This window comes from Anabrus simplex, chromosome 6 (assembly GCF_040414725.1).
Source record: "Anabrus simplex isolate iqAnaSimp1 chromosome 6, ASM4041472v1, whole genome shotgun sequence".
Taxonomy (NCBI): Eukaryota; Metazoa; Arthropoda; class Insecta; order Orthoptera; family Tettigoniidae; genus Anabrus; species Anabrus simplex.
In genome coordinates, this window is record NC_090270.1 from 235158681 (window position 1) to 235179282 (window position 20602).

General features: G+C 38.4%; 1 protein-coding gene across 1 annotated transcript in view; it reads left to right on the plus strand.

The window, feature by feature from the left end:
• The window catches only part of LOC136875948 (uncharacterized), a 168581-nt gene extending 152349 nt beyond the window's left edge, over nucleotides 1–16232 (plus strand). The window contains exon 8 of the mRNA XM_067149567.2: nucleotides 12940–16232. Within this exon, the coding sequence (XP_067005668.2) occupies nucleotides 12940–14307 (1368 nt within the window). The 3' untranslated portion in view covers nucleotides 14308–16232. The remainder of the gene's footprint in view (nucleotides 1–12939) is intronic.
• The last annotated feature ends 4370 nt before the right edge of the window (nucleotides 16233–20602 follow it).

The window sequence follows — 20602 nt, forward strand, 5'->3', positions numbered from 1 at the left end:
TCCTGCCATTTTTAATTATTTTACCACCCAAGTAACAATATTCATCCACTTCCTTTAAAACTTCATTTCCTAATCTAATATTTCCTGCATCACCTGCCTTCATTCAACTGCACTCATTACTTCTGTTTTGGACTTATTTATTTTCATCTTGTACTCCTTACCCAAGACTTCGGCCATACCATTCAGCAGCTTCTCGAGATCTTCTGCAGTCTCAGATAAAATAACAATATCATCGGCAAATTTCAAGGTTTTGATTTCCTCTCCATGGATTGTGATTCCCTTTCCAAATTTCTCTTTGATTTCCTTTTTCTGCCTGTTCTGTGTAAACAGTGAAGAGGAGGGAGGAGACAAACTGCAACCTTGCCTCACTCCTTTTTGGATTGTTGCTTCTGTTTCAAAGCCCTCGATTCTTATCACTGCAGACTGATTTTTATATAGATTGTAGATAATTCTTCGTTCTGGGTATCTGATCCCAATCTCCTTCAGAATCCTAAATAGCTTGGTCCAGTCAACATTATCGAACGCCTTTTCTAGATCTATGAATGCCATGTACGAAGACTTGTCTTTCTTGATTCGATCCTCTAAGATCAGATGTAAAGTCAGGATTGCTTCACGTGTTCCTACATTTTTTCTGAAGCCAAACTGATCTTCTCCCAACTTAGCTTCAACTTGTTTTTCCATACTTCTGTAAACAATACATGTCATAATTTTGCAGGCATGAGGTACTAAACCAATGGTGCGATAGTTTTCACACCTGTCAGCACCGGCTTTCTTGGGAATAAGTATAACAACATTCTGCCGAAAATCGGATAGGACTTCTCCAGTCTCATACATCTTACACACTAAATGGAATAACCTTGCCATGCTGGTTTCTCCTAAGGCAGTCAGTAATTCAGAGGGAATGTCATCAATTCCAGGTGCCTTGTTCCTATGTAGGTCGCTCACAGCTCGCTCTCTAATTGATATCCAACTTCGCCAGCCTATGCGTATTGTATCCGGCACACTGTACTCAACTCCAGTGCAATGGTTACCTGTCCTTTGCAATTTCTTTCCTCCTCGTATAAGGAGACAACAAGCACTTACTAGCTTATGGTACAGAATAGTGAAGAATGAGGCCCTTCCTATGCATCAAGATATAAAGCAGCACACTACAACTATGCTGAAATCAAGAAAACCAGCATGGAAGACAGCTTTGGACCTGCCATGTCCTCAGTTCAATCCCAGGAATGCTTGGAGAGAAGAGTGGAGGATGTCGTCTCCCAGTGACTTATGTGATATCTCCGACCCCGGCATGAAACTGGCTGGCTTCACTTTGCCCCGTGCTGCTTGGTCAACCCTGAACAGGATCTGATGTTGTGTTGGGAGGACTGGCACAGCCGTACGTCTATGGGGATGGGTAGATTCTCACTGCTATGACTGTAGTGCTGAAGCACAGTCTATCAAGCACATTGTTCAAGAGTGCCCTCTACGTGCATTTCCTGGTTCTCTGGAGGAATTTTTTGAAATAAACCAGAAGTGATTTACATGGATTAAAAATTTGGATATCAAAATATGAAAGTGAAGTCCTGATGCTGTCATCAACCTGTATATTTGTATATTTTATATTATGTTTGTATATTTTGATTGTCATGTACACATCATACGCTAATAATAATAACATCTCTGTCAAACTCTCACCCCAAAATTGGGTCTCCCATTTCATCAGCATCAACAGCCTCTTCTTGTTCCAGAACCAAATTATCTATATCTTCACCTTGATACAACTGTTGAATATGTACCTGCCATCTTTCTGCTTTGTCTTCTTTCCCTAGAAGTGGCTTTCCATCTGAGTTCTTAATATTCATACACCTATATTTCCTTTCTCCAAAGGTTTCCTTGATTTCCTGTATGAAGCATCTATCTTTCCTAGGACCATACAACCTCCGACATTCATGCACTACTCCTTCAGCCATTCTTCCTTAACTACCTTGCACTTTCTATCCACTTCATTCTTTAATCACCTGTGTTCTTTTCTGTCCTCTTAATTTCTAGCATTCTTGTATTTTCGTCGTTCATCAATCAGGTCTAGTATCTCCTGAGTTATCCACTGATTCTTAGTTGATCGTTTCTTCCTTCCTAACATTTCTTCAGCAGCCCTACTGACTTCATTTTTCATGACTATCCAGTCTTCTTCTATTGTGTTTCCTTCAGCCTTTTCATTTAGTTCTTCTGCAACATGTTCTTTGAAACAATCCCTCACACTCTTTTCTTTCAACTTGTCTAGATCCCATCTTTTTTCATTCTTTCCTTTCTTCATTTTATTCAGCATCATATGGCATTTCATGACCAACAAGTTGTGGTCAGAGTCCACGTCTGCTCGTGGAAAGTATTGCAATCCAACACTTGCTTTCTGAATCTCTGCCTAATCATAATGAAGTCTATTTGATACCTTACAATGTCTCCAGGTCTCTATCACGTATAACGCTGTCGTTTGTGGTGTTTGAACCAAGTATTGGCAAGGACTAAACTATGATCGGTGCAGAATTCAACCAGCCGACTTCCTCTTTTGTTCCTTTGTCCCAATCCCAATTCTCCTACTGTATTACCTTCTCTTCCTTGGCCTACCACTGCATTCCAGTCACCCATACAATTAGGTTCTCGTCACCTTTTACATATTGTATTAAATCTTCTATCTCTTCATATGTTCTTTCGATTTCCTCCTCATCTGCTGAGCTAGTAGGCATATAGACCTGCACTGTTGTGGTGGGCATTGGTTTGGTGTCTATCTTGACAACAATAATTCTTTCACTATGCTGGTCATAGTAGCTTACCCGCTGTTCTATTTTCTTATTCATTATTAAAACAACTCCTACATTTCCTCTGTTTGATTTTGTGTTTATAATTCGGTAGTCGCCTGACCAAAAATCCTGTTCTTCCTGCCAACTACATCTAACTTTAGCCTATCCATCTCCCTTTTTAAATTCTCTAATCTACCACAACGATTCAAACATCTAACATCCCACGCTCCGACTCTGCAGAATGTCAGTATCCATCTTCCTGATTATTGCCCCCTCTCGTGTAGTCCCCACCCAGAGATCCGAATGGAGACTAGTTTACCTCCGGAATATTTTACCCGGGAGGAAGCCATCATGAGTGCATCATTCATACAGAGAGAGCTGCATGTCCTTGGGAGTTAGTTACGGCTGTAGATTCCCGTTGCTTTCAGCCGTGTAGCAGTATCAACACAGCTAAGCCATGTTGAGTATTATTACAAGGCCATATCAGTCAGTCATCTAGACTGCCACCCTTGCAACTTCCGAAAGGCTGCTACCCCCCTTTCGATGAACCATTCCTTAGTCTGGTCTCTCAACAGATATCCATCCGATATGGTTGCGCTTGTGGCTCGGCTATCTGCTTCACTGGGACACCCAAGCCTCCCCACTGCGGCAAGGTCATATGGTTTGCAGGGGAGGAATTTCTCAAATGTTGGCTAAACTGGGCGCAGCTTTATTATAAGGTACATGGAACACGATAACGCATTAACCCTCTTGGAGCCAAGAGCCGATCTGGTCGGCCACTCTCCATCAGCTGGAAGAGGCCAGAGCTCCACCTCCACTCTACTACTGTAAAGTGCCAGGCCGTTTTCAGTGGAAATACATGTATTTTAAAATTCGCGTATATCTACCGATGTATAGCAAATACCGGCATGAAACTTTCTACATATCGACTACGTAGAATAAGTAACTGGTTTGGAGTGATATAAAGAGTCAAAGACGTTTTATTGTTGATTTATAGTTGTCGATAACGTTTACAGATAGGAAGAGAAAAATATTTTCGCATTTTCTCTCTCAATATCTACTTTGAAAAAATAATTTACGATACAAAAGAATATACGTAATTATGTATAATGTATTTCTAAATACAATTCTATAGAATAACTAATTTGAACGAGAAAAATAAAAACGTAAAAAATAAAAATTCAAACATATGTCACTAGTAAAAACAAGACAATTTTACTCACCGATAAAATTCGCGCGTATGTATCGATGTTTAGCAAATACTGACAAGATTCTACGTGCGGACAACACAGTATTAAAATAATTCTGAATTATTAAATAAGTAAAAATAGTAGTTGATATTATAGTTTTTGTTTTCAGAAAAAGTTTCTCGTGTTCGGTTGTAGTATATATTAGAATAATTTTACAATACAACAGAATTTACGAAATTAAGAAATGTATGGGACTAAAGCCGTGATTTGCTTTGATCTACTAAGCGACTGCTGCTCAGTTCGGTACCTGCAGTTTACGAGGTGAATCATGGTCAGTGATACGGATCCTCTCAGTAATTATTCTTGGTTTTCCAGAGCAGGGTCGCCCTCTCACCTTCATCCCCAATTGCAATAACTTAGGGTCACTTAGATTGAGTGAACCTCGAACCAACCCTCAGGACCAGGCGAAAATTCTTGACCTGGGCGGGAATCGAACCCATGACCTCCGGGTGAGAGGCAGGCACGCTACACTTGGCCCGCGGAGACCGGCATTAAGGTAATGATAGGGGACTATATGTGACGACTATAAGGTTTAGCAGAGAGTAAGTGAAAAGTAAACTGAAGTATGATATGGGCGGAGAATCACACGGTAGGGCATGTTTAGGTCCAAGAACTTCCTTGAGGGAGACAGGAGGTTGAGGAATGTTGTCGGGTTCATTGGGACAAATTTCCACAAAATGTTCTTCACAGACATCATCATCATATTCGTTATCACTAGTCTCATCTACCACCATATTCAGAGTAGCTTTAGTGCTGTTAGACACAATTAAACGTCTCTTCTTTTGCTACGGTGATTCCGCGGACGTGTCCGGTATAATTTCGTCGCTACTCTCTGAACTAAATTCCCTATCACAATCCGATAAATTATCCATGTTAACTTCGCACCGTTCCAAACACTGCATTAATTTATTGTCATCAATACCTGCTGAAAAATATCACGTGAACAACATGTCATTTTCCTGTAACAAATCCACTCACTGCAAGTAGCAATCTCTTACTGACCGGTTAGCGGTATTTGTAAACACAGGAAACGACTCTTGTGAAAAGTATAACACCCTCTTAGAACTGCCAAAGCAAGGCCAGGCACACAATAACGTGTACCCCCTTTACTACAGGTTGTAACAAAAGTATGCACGTCACTATAGGTTGCCTCAAAATTATGTATATCACAGAACTTTAAGCCGGCCGATGTAATCAGCTCTGGCAACTTCCGACTGGATAGTTAAAGGCCGACCAGATCGGCTCTGGCATTTTAAAGGGAGGGTGCTCGCACTACCGCCTGGCACCAAGAGAGTTAAAACATAACAAATATATAAGAAATAACAAAGGTGTTTTTAATGTTCCACTTTTTCAATACAACACACTGTTCTGTGGTTACATTTATAAAATAGCTATATACATAGATTAACGGTACATATTTTGCCCTTACTAGAGAACATCCTCAGCCTTTTGTCAAACCTAAAATGCTAAACTTGAATATACAATAAAAAGTGAGAAAAGACAATTAACATTGTAAGGCTCAAATTAGAATACAAAGTCATTTGTCATGTGGACAATATTAAATTAAAACATGTGATAATAAAATGGATTAAAAATCCATGTCAGTCTAAAACTGTGCTTCTGAGGATAAAACACAATCTTTATCTTTCCATGACATGTGGTACTTGCATATTTTCGAGCGTGTAGTTCCAATAGTCACCAAAGAATCTTGCCCATAGTTAAAATTTGTGTCCAAATTGAATAAAAATGAGCATCTGTACAAAATATAATTTTGTGAGAGTCGCGAAATCCGTATTTGTAGTGTCGTAAATAATAACGGTTGAGAATTCAAAAATTTAATAGCTCTGATGCATAAAGCTCCACCTACCTCCTCTTCCCCCCTGCATTCCCTCACCCCTCCCCCTACAAGTTTCACACCGCCACTGCCACATAGATATAACACTAGAAGCAGGACCAACAGACAAGCTAGCACAGCTATAACTGGAGGACATATATAACATCTACAAATAGATGTAAGTAATTGTTCTAATCTGGTTAAAATGGAGGATTGTTCAACTTTTCCAGGAGTTTAAAATTTCTTTCCATTTCATTTCATTCCAGAGAAACGACGTCCCATTCAACTAACAAATATTCTCTACGAAGGGCCTTACGTCCAATGCATCTATGTTGTCATCTACATTTCACCTTTTAGATAATTTTTAACAACAACTTCAGCTAATGTCTTATTCTATATATATCTCTAATGACAAACTTTGAATAAATAATAGATCACTTTTATAGCAAATTGCAGCTTGGGTATTCTAGGTGTGCCACCCTTCAAGTAAACTTTTGCATGTATATGCCATTGGCGATCATGTACACATGGGGTAAATTAAACAAAGTGACTTAATCTAATGAAACAAAAAAATCTACATTACAGATTAACTGAACACAAAGGAAAGCCTGGAATTCCCTGCACAAAATTTAAAATAATTAGTTTAATATGCTTATGCTTAAGTCCACACAGACTCCACCCATCCAAGTGTAACTGTAATCGATATAATTATGCCTACACATACTAATAATAATAATAATAATAATAATAATAATCATAATCATAATAATAATAACGCAAAAATAATAATCATTAAAAACAGAAAAATATTGACATAAAAGGTAAATAAAGAAGTAGTAAAATGACACAGAAGCAGTGAATTCACATCAGAGCATGGAAACGTGATGGATAACTATCAATACGCAATATTAGCTCATACTCTAGGGCACTTACAGGCCTAAAAATGACAACTAAGAAAGGATATGGAAGCTGCAGGAACCCTATGAGGTCCATGGGAAGGTATGGCGTTATGGGAGAGAAAAGACTTTCAGTCGTCACCTCGAAAATCATCATATTACGATAATCAAAACAAATATTACAAGAAACAAGTCATGACATAGCAACGGATACTTAATTCACAAATCAAGGGTGTTTCAAAGACTTCAACAAATACAGTTCCACAGCACAGAATCAAGACATACCGGTACTTAAGTAACTTAGAGAAAAACTCGATTTAACCTGGAAAGGTGATGCTACATTACAATGTATAGTTTAAAATGAAAGTAAGTGAAAGAACTGAAATAACGGCAACGGGAACTTAGGGCAAACTCGGACACGTTAAATTTAAAACTTTGAAAATGACATTAAGCAATGAAATACTGAAATACCGAAGTATTTAAATTAAATCAAACGAAACCAGAAAACATTGAGGATAACATTGAAATAACACTTACCAATGAAGTTCCTGAGGGAAGCCCTCGAGCGCGAGCGCTCACTAGGGCGGTCGGATGTAAATGGCGCTGATCACACGCATCATTTTTCTGAAGCCGGCAGAAGACTGGAAATGGCTCGATCACAATTAACCACTAAGATCAAATTTTCGCTAGATTCCTGTTTGCCAATACAATTGCATGACCATACACAGTCATTTCCTGGCCTACTGACACAAAAGGAATTACACCACCTGTTTCAATATCGGTAACCATGCATGTGGTATAGCATGCTTCAAAATCAAGCACCTTACAAAATTTTACATCAGATTATAATTTTGACGTACAGAATTGCATAAAACTTGCCTACAAAAAAATCACTGTTTGCATCTTGCTATGTTCATACTGTTCAATATCTTGCCTATTCTCTAAAAAAAAATTGTTACACACATATTTAAATTCCAGCAGAGTCCAGAGTTCGTATTTCTTCATCTTTCACAATACAAAAATATTACTGACAAAAAATGAAATCCTGCTGTCTTTTCTTGATGACCAAATTGCAATTCTGCTGTTCTTTCTTGATAATACACCTGCCACACCAAGTACTGAAGCCAGGAGAAGTTGCATTATGCACGAACTTGCTAATGCAAGGTGGAAAAGCTTTGAATTAACAGCTTCGGATGAAGGCCAGTCAACATGCAGAGATAGAATCCAGGTGCCCTTTCTCTCCCAGTCAGATTTAAATACATTCTTCTGTTGGTGGTCTAAGTTCTGGTTTGATCAGAGAAGATCAGCTTCCTCGCTAACATACAATGAAGATTCACACAAAGGAACAGTGGTGTCCCAAAAGTTATTATCCAATTGCACAATATTGTGCAACACTCAGACAACGCAGTACAATGACCATATATGGTCATATTTCCTTTCTTCACAAGATATATTTAAAATCAGTTACACTTCATGCAAAATTCACATGTGACAAGTACAGTCTGACCCACAATTTTGTATGCTATTACACAACATTACTTATCTTTTTTCCACCTGTAACAGAACTGTGATATTGTGCAGCACACTGCAATGGTCTTATCTGTCGTGCATATCAGCAAGTTCTACCTATTTGTTTTTTGGCCCATTTGCCATTTTGTCTCCTTGACTTATTATATCAATCTACATTCATTCTTCCTCTGTTGCTTCATTTCTTGTGCCTTACTTTATATGCTTTTTGTCATCTGCATATCGCAATTCTGTGACCCGGGTGGAATAGATTAATCTTCTGGCCTGGTTGAAACCCCCCCGTCATACCAGTATTTATTTTCCACACCTGTGTTGGTTGCAGGCATTGTCTCATGAAGTATAGCTGCCAGGTTCAGGGCAAAAAGTGTAGGCGTAAGTACCCATCGTTGCTTGAGTTCATTTGTGATCAAAATTTTTTTTGCGATATCATTCTGATACTGTATCTGACCAACCATACCATCGTGGACAGCTTGGAACAGGCCAACAAAATGGTTGGGACACCCATAGCGCCTCAAATCCATCCACATACCGTTTTGAGAAACCATATCAAAGGCCTTTACAAGTCCTGGAACACTAAAAACAGAGGTGTCATTTGTTCTCTGCACTTCTCCTGGAGTTGTCTTGCACAGAAAATCATGTCAATTGTTACCACGAGAGGCAAGAAACCCACACTGAGATTCAGGTAGTAACCTCTCAGGAACAACCTGAAGTCAATTCAGTACGATTATAGGAAATATTTTTCCAGCTGTGGAGAGCAGGGATATACCGTGGCAGTTTCCACAGATACTACGATCACCTTTCTTGAAGATTGTAACTATTCTATTAAAGTATATCATTTTTAAAAGAAAAGTGATGCCAAAAGGAAAAATCCTGTTGGAGTACACATAGGAGTCCAGCAAAAGTGCTGAAGGGACTTAGTTCTTATCCAGTCCAACATTAATTCTATTCGGAATAGGAGACTAGGATCACTGCTGAGAAAACCACCAATACTTGTTATGGTCAGTTCGTAAGACTACATCATGAGCAAAGTGAAAGAACTTCTGCAATATTGTAATAATCAGCAAGCTGTCATTCCTGGAGGTCTAACATCAGTTTTGCAACCACTTGATGTTTCCATAATGAAACCACTTGAGAGTAATTCACAGTTTGTACAATGATTAAATGAGGAAAGGTGATCCTAAACTTGAGTTCTGGAGGGGAAGTTAACTGTCTGTCACTGGAACTGATTTGTTCATGGGTGCTTCAGACTTCATATATCTTACTAGAGAATCATTAAGAGTTTCAAGAAGACAGGAATTTCCAATGCATCAGACGGTACCATGGATGATGAACTGCGGAATGGCAAGAATGCTGATACAAGTGGAGGTGAGGTGGAGATCACATCAGACATGGCAGCAGTGAAAGCAGCTGAGAATCATCCGACGCAGATGAATAGAACAGTTTTTCTGTAAGTTATTTCATAATATGCATGTAATTTTCACAGAGGGGCATGCATTTTACAATGAGTTACACTTCTGAGGTGTTTAAAATTTTTTTTTTAGGCCTAGACCAGTCATCTTTTTGCAGACCGGTTCAGTAGTCTGATATTATTGACTCCAGTGTATCAGCTGTACTCATACACGTAATTCAACAATACTGTGAATATTTTCAGCCAGTATAGTGTTCTAACTCAATAACATCACAGTGAGACATTTTCCATACTACCCATATGAACGGCCACAGCTATTGGCTTAAATATAGCATCATTCCCAGGATTCATAAGTAATAAACTTTGTTAAAAATTCCTCTACCTGTTTGCAATTCTTAGCATAGTATCAATTGCAATATTCCTTGCACAGCACATATAGATGTCATTATTAACTATCACATAATAAACAATCCTGAGCAAAAGAACTCTAACCTTTTGCAAATAAAGGAAATGAAACACACACAACTGTCCACTCACAATATATATTGTTTCATAAACAGTAGCATTGTGTGACCAACTGAATAAGGTGTTAGCAAGAACAGAGTATCCTCCTCTGTAACATGCCACTGCAATGCTCTTCAGCAGGGTAGATTGGGGGACCTATTCTGCACTTGTACCTTAATTTAATCTTCACATAATGGTTGCATAATATATTTTCATTTTAAAATAATGTTGATGATTATACAATGAAATATGGTAATATTGAAGGTAGGTTTTACAATTCAAAAGATGTATTCTGGTGATAAACTGTTAATTGTGTATTTATGCAATTCCTGTTATAACAGCGTGTGTTTTCAGAAGCCTGTTTTAATCAACACTTGAACAGAAGAGAGTCAACAGGAAATTAGGTTCACAGACTAATTGTAGAGATGTACTGCTCAGAGAAACTCTTGTTTTGTCCCTTTCTTATCACTTATATTGACCTGTTGGGTTCCTTTGTCCTGTGTTACTAATTGTTTATGAACTGAATTCGTTATCTTTTTGTCTTATTCCTTTTCTTGTATTTATCTTGCTTTCTTATTCTACACTTCTGAAGATCTGTCAAGATGGCCCCTTAGTTAGTGCTGAAGTCTCCCCTACCCCTTCTGCTGCTGATGAAGCCGATAATCAGAAATGAGCTCGTTGGGTGCCAAAGAGAAACAGATAAAAAGGAAGAGAGGTTGATGAGCCTAGCTACTGAAAGACGGTAGTGTATGAAGATTTTGAAATTTTCCTTGTCCTTTCGTGTTATTATGTAAAGTATGGCTTCCTTCTTAGCAAGGGCCGATGACCTCGATGTTAGGCCCCTTTAAACAACAAGCATCATCATCAGCAAGCCTTCTTAGCAAAGATCTGTCAAGATGGTCCCTCAATTGATGTTGATGACTGGCCTCCTGATGATGCATGGAAACTAACTCAAGCTCATTGGGGTTAAGCAGAAATGGACATAGAAGCGTGATTGATACGAGATAGCCAGTCTGTTTGAAGACAACAGTATATGATAAAGTAGAGATAGTCCTCATTTCCTCTTTCCGTTGCTCCTTCTTCCCTCACTGACTGGTCAGATGTGTATCCTGTTATATGTTCCTGTGAATTGATTTGTGTCAGTTGTTTGTCTCCATTTTTTCATTTACTTTTTTCTTCCATGTTTCTAGTCTTTTGTTATTTGTATTCATCCTTTTCTTTTTCTTGTCTTTATCCGACTTATCCTGTACTTCCCACATCAAGACTGTCAAAATGGCCCCTCAGCAACTACGGAAGCGTGCCCTCCTGATGAAGCTGGGAAGCAGAAATAAGCTCATTGCGGGCTGAGAAGAATTGGAATGGATGAGGAGGGAGCTCACCTACCTATAGACAGCCCTTTAGTATTTTCATGTTTGGCCTGGCCTCCTCTTTCTGTTGCTCCCTCCTCCCGCACTGACCTGTCTTGTTATCCTATTCATGTTTGTATCTTTCTATATATGGATTGATTTGTTATGTATTTGTTCTTCACCATTACTTATATTGACCCAATTGGATAATTTTGTCCTTCTGTGCCTTTCCTGTGTTCATAGTATTTTGCCACCTATATTCATCTATATTTATTTGCTCCTTTTCCTGTCTTTATCTTTCTTTCTTCTCCTACACTGCCCACATCAAGGCAAGATCTGTCAAAATGTGCCCTCAATTGATGTTGATGACTGCCCTCCTGACGGAGCTTGGAAGCTAACTCAAGCTAATTGGGGTTAAGAAGAAATGGACATAGAAGTGTTTAACATTGCAGTGTTTCAGTGACATCCAAGCGTTCACTAATTAAATGACAAGAATTGATAGGAGATAGCTTATCGATTTGAAGATAACAGTGTATGATAAAGTGGAGATAGTCCTTATCCTTTTGTTTTTTCATATTTGTTCTTAACTCCTGTTTCTGTTGCTCCCTCTTCTCACACTTTCTCACACTGGTCTGTTCAGTGTTTATCCTATTTAAGTGTTCATATTCATATTCCTTCACCAGTTGGTGTTTGAAGGAGAATGGTTGTTGGACGTCTTGAAGGGCCACAAAATGTTGATAAAAGACTCTGCTTGATAACAAGGATATCTTCTTCTTGGCTGTTAACCATATTACAGGTGCTAGAAGTTACAAAAGCTACATATATATTGTCCTAAGACTGGATGTTCTATGAAGTAAGGTAAAGTAAAATACTTGTTATCTGACCTAGTTACAACAGTAGGTGTGTATATTAGCTCTACATTTTTTGGACCTCTGTTTTTGTAGGTGGTCATCACTGGGCTTTGACTGTCTTATTTCAAGATAGAATTTTCCAAAATTCCTCCAGTATTCATTTGACAGCTGGTTGAATTGATGAGGAATTTGAGGGGAGACAAGGGAAAAAAAAAACCTTTGTTACTCTCAAGTCATTCAATATTAACATTCAAAATGTCCATAAATGTTAATAGATCCATTGATTGAAGTTACCCAAATCAAATGATAAATTATATTGAAAATATAGTTTGATTAAAAAACATAGGAATTACAAGTATCTCCTCCCAGACCTTGTGTTTGTTGGAGTCCAGTTACAAGACTTGTGTTTACTATTGCTTCTGGCATGTTCTTTCCAGTAAAATTTGATATCATATGAGCTGATTACTATAAAATATTTTATCTGTGGGTTTCTATAACATGGTTACATACTACCTCTTCCATGGCTTGTTCTCTTATTGCTTTCAGATGTTACCTGTAAATGACAATGGATTATATCCAGCACAACAGAAAACCAAGGCTGTGGGATTCACTCCTGGGAATTCCGAAATTTCAGACCCTATTCCTGCCATTGATTCTATAATAAGTCGCAGTGAAGTTACAACTAGCCAGGTTCTCAAACATGTGGCTGACTTCCAACAAAGGGGATATTTTGGAGGTACTGAATTTACTGCTGTTGCAAACTTGCTGTCTGTGAACATCTCTGTATGCTGCGCTAATGGTACCAAAATGACATACCATCCTAATGCTGGTCCTGCCTCTGCCACAGTGGAGATCCAGAGCCCCAAAATGTCTTCCCCTCCCATTGTCCATGGTACGAATCAACACAATGGCCTTCAGGGACTTGCAACATCTGCTTCGTGGGACATTTCCTACCCCTCTGTAGATGTTCAAATACAGGGCCACCAAGCCGACAACCTGAAACAGTCGTCATCTTACCCCAGCTTGGGTTCGAATAGCCCTTCTCATTGCTGGGAAAGCTCATGCAGTTCATTGCTAACTACGGGAGTACCTTTGAAAGCTCTAGAAACTATCAGGGGAACACCCACACATGGTGAAACCAATTGGCTAATTGCAACATGGAATGTTAGAGGAGCTAATTCCGTGGAGAAGCAATGTGCTATTGATGAAATTATGTACTCTAAAGCAGTAGCAGTAGCAGCTTTGCAGGAATCTTATTTACCTTCCTCATGTTTTGATACTTCTCACTATAAATGGCTTCTAAGTGCTAATAGCAGACAGTCTTCACAAAGTGGGGTTGGATTCCTAGTCAGAAGAGATCTTGCCTCCATGATCAACCGCTGGACTTCCATATCTGACTATCTGGCATGTCTTCATCTCCGAATTAATGGTCAAAGTATTGCTGTAGTGACGGTGTGCATTCCCTCTGATGACACTATTGCAGCTGCCACTCTGAAGAATTTGCTGTCAATAGTTTCAGTTCTCCCTTCTACCAGTCATATATTTGTTGTTGGTGATTTCAATGCCCAGATTGGTTCAGATGATTTGAAGGAAATTTCAAAAACATATATAGGGCATTGCCTGGGGCATTTGCACTCAAACAAGAATGGTGTTTGCCTGGTAAACATCCTACGTGAATGCCGCCTTTACCTCCTTTCATCTCTCTTTGGTAATAGTAGTACCATAGTCACATGGTCCAAAGGTTCAATGTCTGCTCAGGTTGACCACATTCTTGGCAATTGTCCTTCCTCAGTGAGTCAAGTTGGAGCTTGCTTTGTCCCCATGGTAGATACTGATCATAAGTTGATATGGGCTATTACATCAGTATTATCTTGCTCAGAGCATTCCATTACTGTAAGGGACTTTTCAAAATGACCAGGGGATTGTTGCTGTCTACCTGTCTGTAGAGACTGAATCAAGCTATCTTTGTTGTGCCATCCTTTGGCTTCTATTTAGAAACAGTAATGTTTTGCTTTTATGTTTCTCGAAATCCTGTTTGTGTAGTGCTGTATCTTTATCCACAGCATGAAATTATACAACTCACAAGATTACATAATTCATCTGCAAGTTTTTGGCATGTAATAATTGCTCATGAGTTTGATACAACAGTAGTTTTGTAAGTTTTTTATTGTAAGCTACTTTAGTGTTCAGTCCAAGTTATTTCTTCATTTATGTTGTTACTTTACATAAATGTATGCATAAAATAAATATAATTCAGTGTATTCTGTCTTTCATTACTTATTTATTACTCAGTGAAGGATCTTAATGTGCTCAAACCTTTCAAAATGAACAAGTAGATTTCTGATAGTATTTTGTTTAAGCAGTGACACTTAGAGTTGTAATTTTAAGTTATTTTTTTAAAATCCAGGCACCATTTGCCTTATCCACAGAACATTTTTAACATTTTTCTTTATAATTTAGGAACTAGTATTAGTCTGTTATCAATGGGCCATTATGAAATATTTTTAAATTGTAGTGAAAAATGCTAAGCTTTCTTGCAAGTTGAACCAAAGCCCCTTTAATTAATGAACCGATATGCTTGTCAGAACAGGTACGAAATAGCATTAGTCAGTTGCATAATGTCATTGGTTAGACATTTGCCTCCTAAGCTCAAAATTGTAGGATTTGCAGTTAAGAGTGCTTAAATATGAAACAACATTGTGAAAGCACATTTACTAGTACATTAATGAACTCCTTTTCCAAGCATAATTTCAAGCACTCCCTTTAAACATATACACTACCTGTACACACATCTGTAAATGTAAACTAATGCCTAGATATCTCTATGACTGCTGTTGGTGCTACAAAAGGTGGCTGAGAGCTCGAGGTTATTCAGTGTTACAAGATATCTGCAAAATCGGTGGAGGACTTAGAGCATGGAATGGTATTGTTTGCCACAGCAGTGAGCAACCAGTCTGGGCCACTCCCACCCGTCTCAAGTTACCCAAGCCTACTATCAGGGATGTGATTGTGAAGTGGAAAGGGGAATACATAACAAAACCATGGCCAGGTCGGCCACAGACCATTGAGCATTGTTTGGGGAAAATCGTGTAATACCATCATCATGGTTCTGCAGTGACATTAACTCTACTGTGCACCATTGGCGAAGCTATTATTTAATTAATGGGTAGGCAGGAAATATCACCTTAAAGTTTCTTGTAGAGTACTTCCAAACATCGAGTTTTCTTGGTTCCAAATGGTCAGTCACACGGTCCTTCAATACTTGATCGCTCATCAATTCCTTCACAAGCATTTTCTCGATAGAAATGGTACTAAGACTGCCGAGTCTTTCATTGTTCATTGAATTATGCAAGTATGTTTTTATCCTCTTCAGAGTGCTCATACTCCTTTCAGAGGAAGCTGTGGTCACAGGAAATGTTAATATTAAACGTGTCACCGGTTGGTGGGACGGAGAACTGAAACTACAGTGTGTTTGGAAATGTAAATTTTAATTTTTTTTTATTTGTCTGAAGGATTTAATTTTTTTTGCAACTCTGGACTCTACTGGAATTTCATGTAACCGCAAGAAATATTGAACTGTATGAACATTTCAACATGCAAAAGTGTTTTGAAGTGATTTTTTTAAATGTAGTTTTTATGTAATCTGATGTAAAATTTGTAAGGTGATTTATTTTGGAGCATCCTGTACCTGTACCACACGTGTGGTTTCCTATGATGAAATTTTGGTGTTGTAATCGTAATGTTCCAGAACTTGTGCAATTGCTAAAGTACTTAAGTATGTCTTGTTTCCGTGTCGTGGAACTGTATTTTGTAAAAATTTCTTGTCATTTTTAATATAGTTGAGCTAGAGGGTGTTTCTTGTAAGTCTTTTCTCCCCCATAACGTCATACGTTCCATGTACCTCGATAAGGGTTTCCCGCACGTTCCACTATCCTGTCTTAGTTGTCATTTTTAGGCCTGTAAGTGTTCCCTGTATTTGGTTTATATGAATTCTCCGCCACTGTGTCATATTTCTACCTCCTTATTCATATTATTAAGTATTATCTTATTTACTACAAGTATTATTATATTATTTACTATGGGTATAATTTTCCTATCTCATTATTATTTATTACTGGTTATTTCTATATTAGTGTTATTATTATTATTATGGTAACCGTAAATTGTCCCAAAATAGCGGTTACAAAACGCATCAATTTTGACACTTCCACATACACTGGCTCGAGGTCGTTGAGGATGTCGTGTGTCCTTCACGCTCCTTGCTCTGCGCCGCCTGCTCCGCGCACGCAACAGCCTGGATTGTTCTCGACTCTACGAGATGTCTGCACTGCGCTTGCCTGTTACATCAGCCAGCTATATAAAGGCGCTGCCTTCCAGCCACAGGCGAGGACTTGCCAATGCCCAGCACCAGATTACGCCGAATGTCGAACACGGAGGCTATCCCTCTTAAAAAGGTGTCTCGAATAGGTGGACTGATTCTGAGTGTTTGAGGTTTCACCTCGGGTTACTGCCTCCGCTCCCGTTTCCCGCAGCCCCGTCGAGCCCGATGACAGTATTCCCTCAGTCCCACCTGGTTCAAACACATCAATTAGTATTCTATTAATTATGCATTTTAATGTCAGTTCCTGACAAGTTACAGAAACAACTAATATTCTATTAGTGCAAGCTTTCGCTACTGATTACACTTGTGACGATATAGAGCAGATAGTTTTCAACTATCAAGAACTCTAGCTTTTCAATGGACTTTCGCATCAAGATAGATTCATGTATATATGTATATAAAGTGTACATTCTTTTGAACTTCAGTCTACAAGCAACGTTAACTGTTTATAATTTTCATACTGCTTCGAGGAAAGTTTTATTTGAATGTATGTATATATGTTGTTAAGACTATCTGAAGCAATAAAATATAGTTGTGTTCCTGTATACCTGTTCTTGTATACAACAGAGGACAATATAATGTCAAAGTTTTCGAGGGGACAAATCTTTTTCTATATCGGAATAAATGTTAATCAATTCATTGTCCAATCTTTCCATATTAAAAAGGGGTAAATGTTCAAAGACTGTTCAGTTTAATAGCAGGGAAGCTCTCTTTGTAAACTATGAACTGAGTTGGATCCAACAACTCAACAAACTGTATGCTTTCAAAATTGCCAAACCGTATTTCCATATGCATAATTAAGGTGCCAGAACTTCATATATTAACATTTTGAGCATTTGGAATATCCTGTCATCTACATTTATCTCGTTATTTGTTTTGCGACATTTTACAACGCAAGAGGATACTATATTTTCTGATTGCATGTCCTCGAGGATACCTGTGGTTTTTCTCATTTCAGTATTGCACAGAATTACATCAGATGTGCTTTTATGTTGCAGTAGAGCAAACAGATGGTCTGCATAAGTAAAAAATTTCTTTATAGAGACAGAGCAAATAAATGAATTGGGCCTTCTTGAGTATGGCAACCAACCCAAGAGCTGAATTGTATGATTCACCGTCCCAACCCTCATCATTCTCTGCAGTGTCTTCAAAAACCTGTCCTAGATCATCTGTGTGAAAATATTGTGTGGATTGCTCTGGAATGAAAGCTCCAATGGGCAGTGCATGCTTGTGGAAGTCTGAATCCTTTGGATTCCAGAAAATGAGCTCTTTTTGAGGATCTACTAAAAATGAATGAAACGCTGTCAGATTGAGAATGAAGAGCCTGACTGATTTTATTGTTTTGGAGCAGTGGAGAAGAACAAGGTTTAACTTGTGGGCATAACAGTGTAGAAACATTGCCCTTGTGCAAACTTGCTTAGCGTAATGCTGAACACCTCCATGTCTTCCTGCCATTGTGGAGCACCAGTCATATGTTCGACATACGACTTTATCAATCACTCCCCTCTTTCGCAGAATATCGTCAGTTAATTCTGATAAGCCTGATGCAGTGTTATCAATTGAAACATCATAAAAGCCTATGAATCTTTCTGTGGGACACTGTTTTGAGCAGAACCAGAATATTACACTAACTTGAGATCTGTTTGATACATCTAAGTTCTCATCTGCCTGAATACCAATGAAATCACAAGAATCTAACTCTGCTTCAATTGTCTCTTGAATTATTGTAGTTACAGACTCAATCAATTCATTGTGTATTTTGCCTGATGTGCCTTTAAATCCCGATGTTGACTGGAGATGTTCTTGAATGTACTGTTCCTGTTTTGAAAGAAGATCTAGCAACTCTAGGTATTTGCCCTTGTTGATCTAGTCTTCCCCTTCAAAATGACCTCAAAATCCAAGCTCCTGTTTCCCAAGAAAGGACACAATGTCAACAAGTCTCTCAACAACAAGCCTATTCTGTTTCATGGCTTCATTATGTTTAACAGTTTGAAATCTTGCACCTTCAGATAAAGAATGTTCTATCCTCCCATGCTTCAGTAAATGGAATCTCTCATTATTCTGAATATGTTTATTTGAACTTTGATGCTTCTCTGCTTTTCTAAGAAAGTTTTTTTTATAATAATTACCCCATTTAAAGTCCATTCCTTTTCACCACCAAACAAAACACACATATAACCAAAAAAAAACTTCTTGCCTTTGGAACAGGCTGTTAACCACGAATATCGTGTATGGTATGCCAAGAAAATTTAAATTTTCTCGCTACTTTACAGTCAAAATACTTTATATCCAAATTAGGCATACATCTTTTGTTTTTGGCTTCACACTTCTCTTCGTAAGTCCAGGATGAGAATGGCCTACATTTTAAAGAGTTCAGAAGACTCGTCGTGTTCCCGAACGGGTCTACTTCACACATTATTTCAACGCGATTTTCAACCGGATGATATCAGTCTCGGTTTACACAACTAACAGTCCATGTCTGAATTGTCACAAATAAAGCCAGTAATGCATGGATTGCCTACTAATTCAAAAGAAAAATATACACTTAAAAATAGGGTACCAGTACTCCATTGTCACCTTCACTCTGGGAGTTATTATGCTCTCAAATAGCACAGGCGGCTTGCCTCTCTGGAGTCTAGACCTTGCGGAGAGAGGAGTGCGGGCAGTAAACCTATCTTTCCTCCACCAACCCGCGCCAGTCACCAAGCTGACTGAAGGGAAACAAAACAAAAAGTCCTGGATGAGACAAGTTACAGACTGCCTCCCTGTCAGAACAAGTAGTCTGCTGTCGCCATCTAGCGGGGCAATCAGCGAAGCACATCATCTGCTGTCATCATGTAGCACATATCAAAAAGAGATTATTGTTGATTTAACACAACAACAACAGCAGATAAATTTGTTATGATATTTATGTTTAACCGTATTTCTTAGGGTAGGCATTGCCTCAAATGACTCCAAGTAGTTTCACCACTGCTGCACATCAGGCAGATTTGATGGTGAATATTAAATGCCATGTTCAGTGCCGCCATTATTCCGTGGACAACTTGAGACACATGATTTGAATTGAAAAATTATGCTTTTCCATGTAGTAATCAGATGAGAGTGTTTGATGGCCGGTTCCTAGAATGACAGTTATCTGTAGATGTGTGGTTATCAGTGACTTACCATGGTGATATGTTTAAAATAAGTTTCCAAAACAACAGTTATAGACTTCTTCACAGTTATCTTCCCAATGATTGGTAACTGCAGCTAGTGCTATAGTTACTTCTATGTTAGATAGATTCCAACAAACACCAATATGTGGTGCCATTTCATTACTGTTTCGTACAAGGTCTTATAGTAGTTTCATAGACATTAGTAAGTAATAATGAATTGACTATAATATAACTATAGTAATTCATTGTAGTTTTAACATACTTGTATGTGCTGGAGTAGACAATATTTCGTTCAGTGCGTTTACTGCCATGTTATCACTGTCTTCAGTCACTGATTCCATTAGTATGATGGCATGTGTCCCAGCTGTTTCAGTTACAATCTCCTCAGAGCATGGTGCGTCTACTGTAGGTATATCTTCCAATACAGGAACTGAATCATCAAATAAAATAGAACTCAAATCAAACAAATTTTCATCGGGCTCAAATTGATCTTTCAGTGCAGCTATAACATTAAGATTTCATCAGATTTTGAATCATGAGTCCCACCACCAGTTAGTGAATACCCAATCAGAAATGATGGAATATTTACCATTAATATTTACATTTTTACTAAATAATACCTCCCCTGCAAACCATGTGACCTTGCCGTGGTGGGGAGGTATGCATGTCCCAG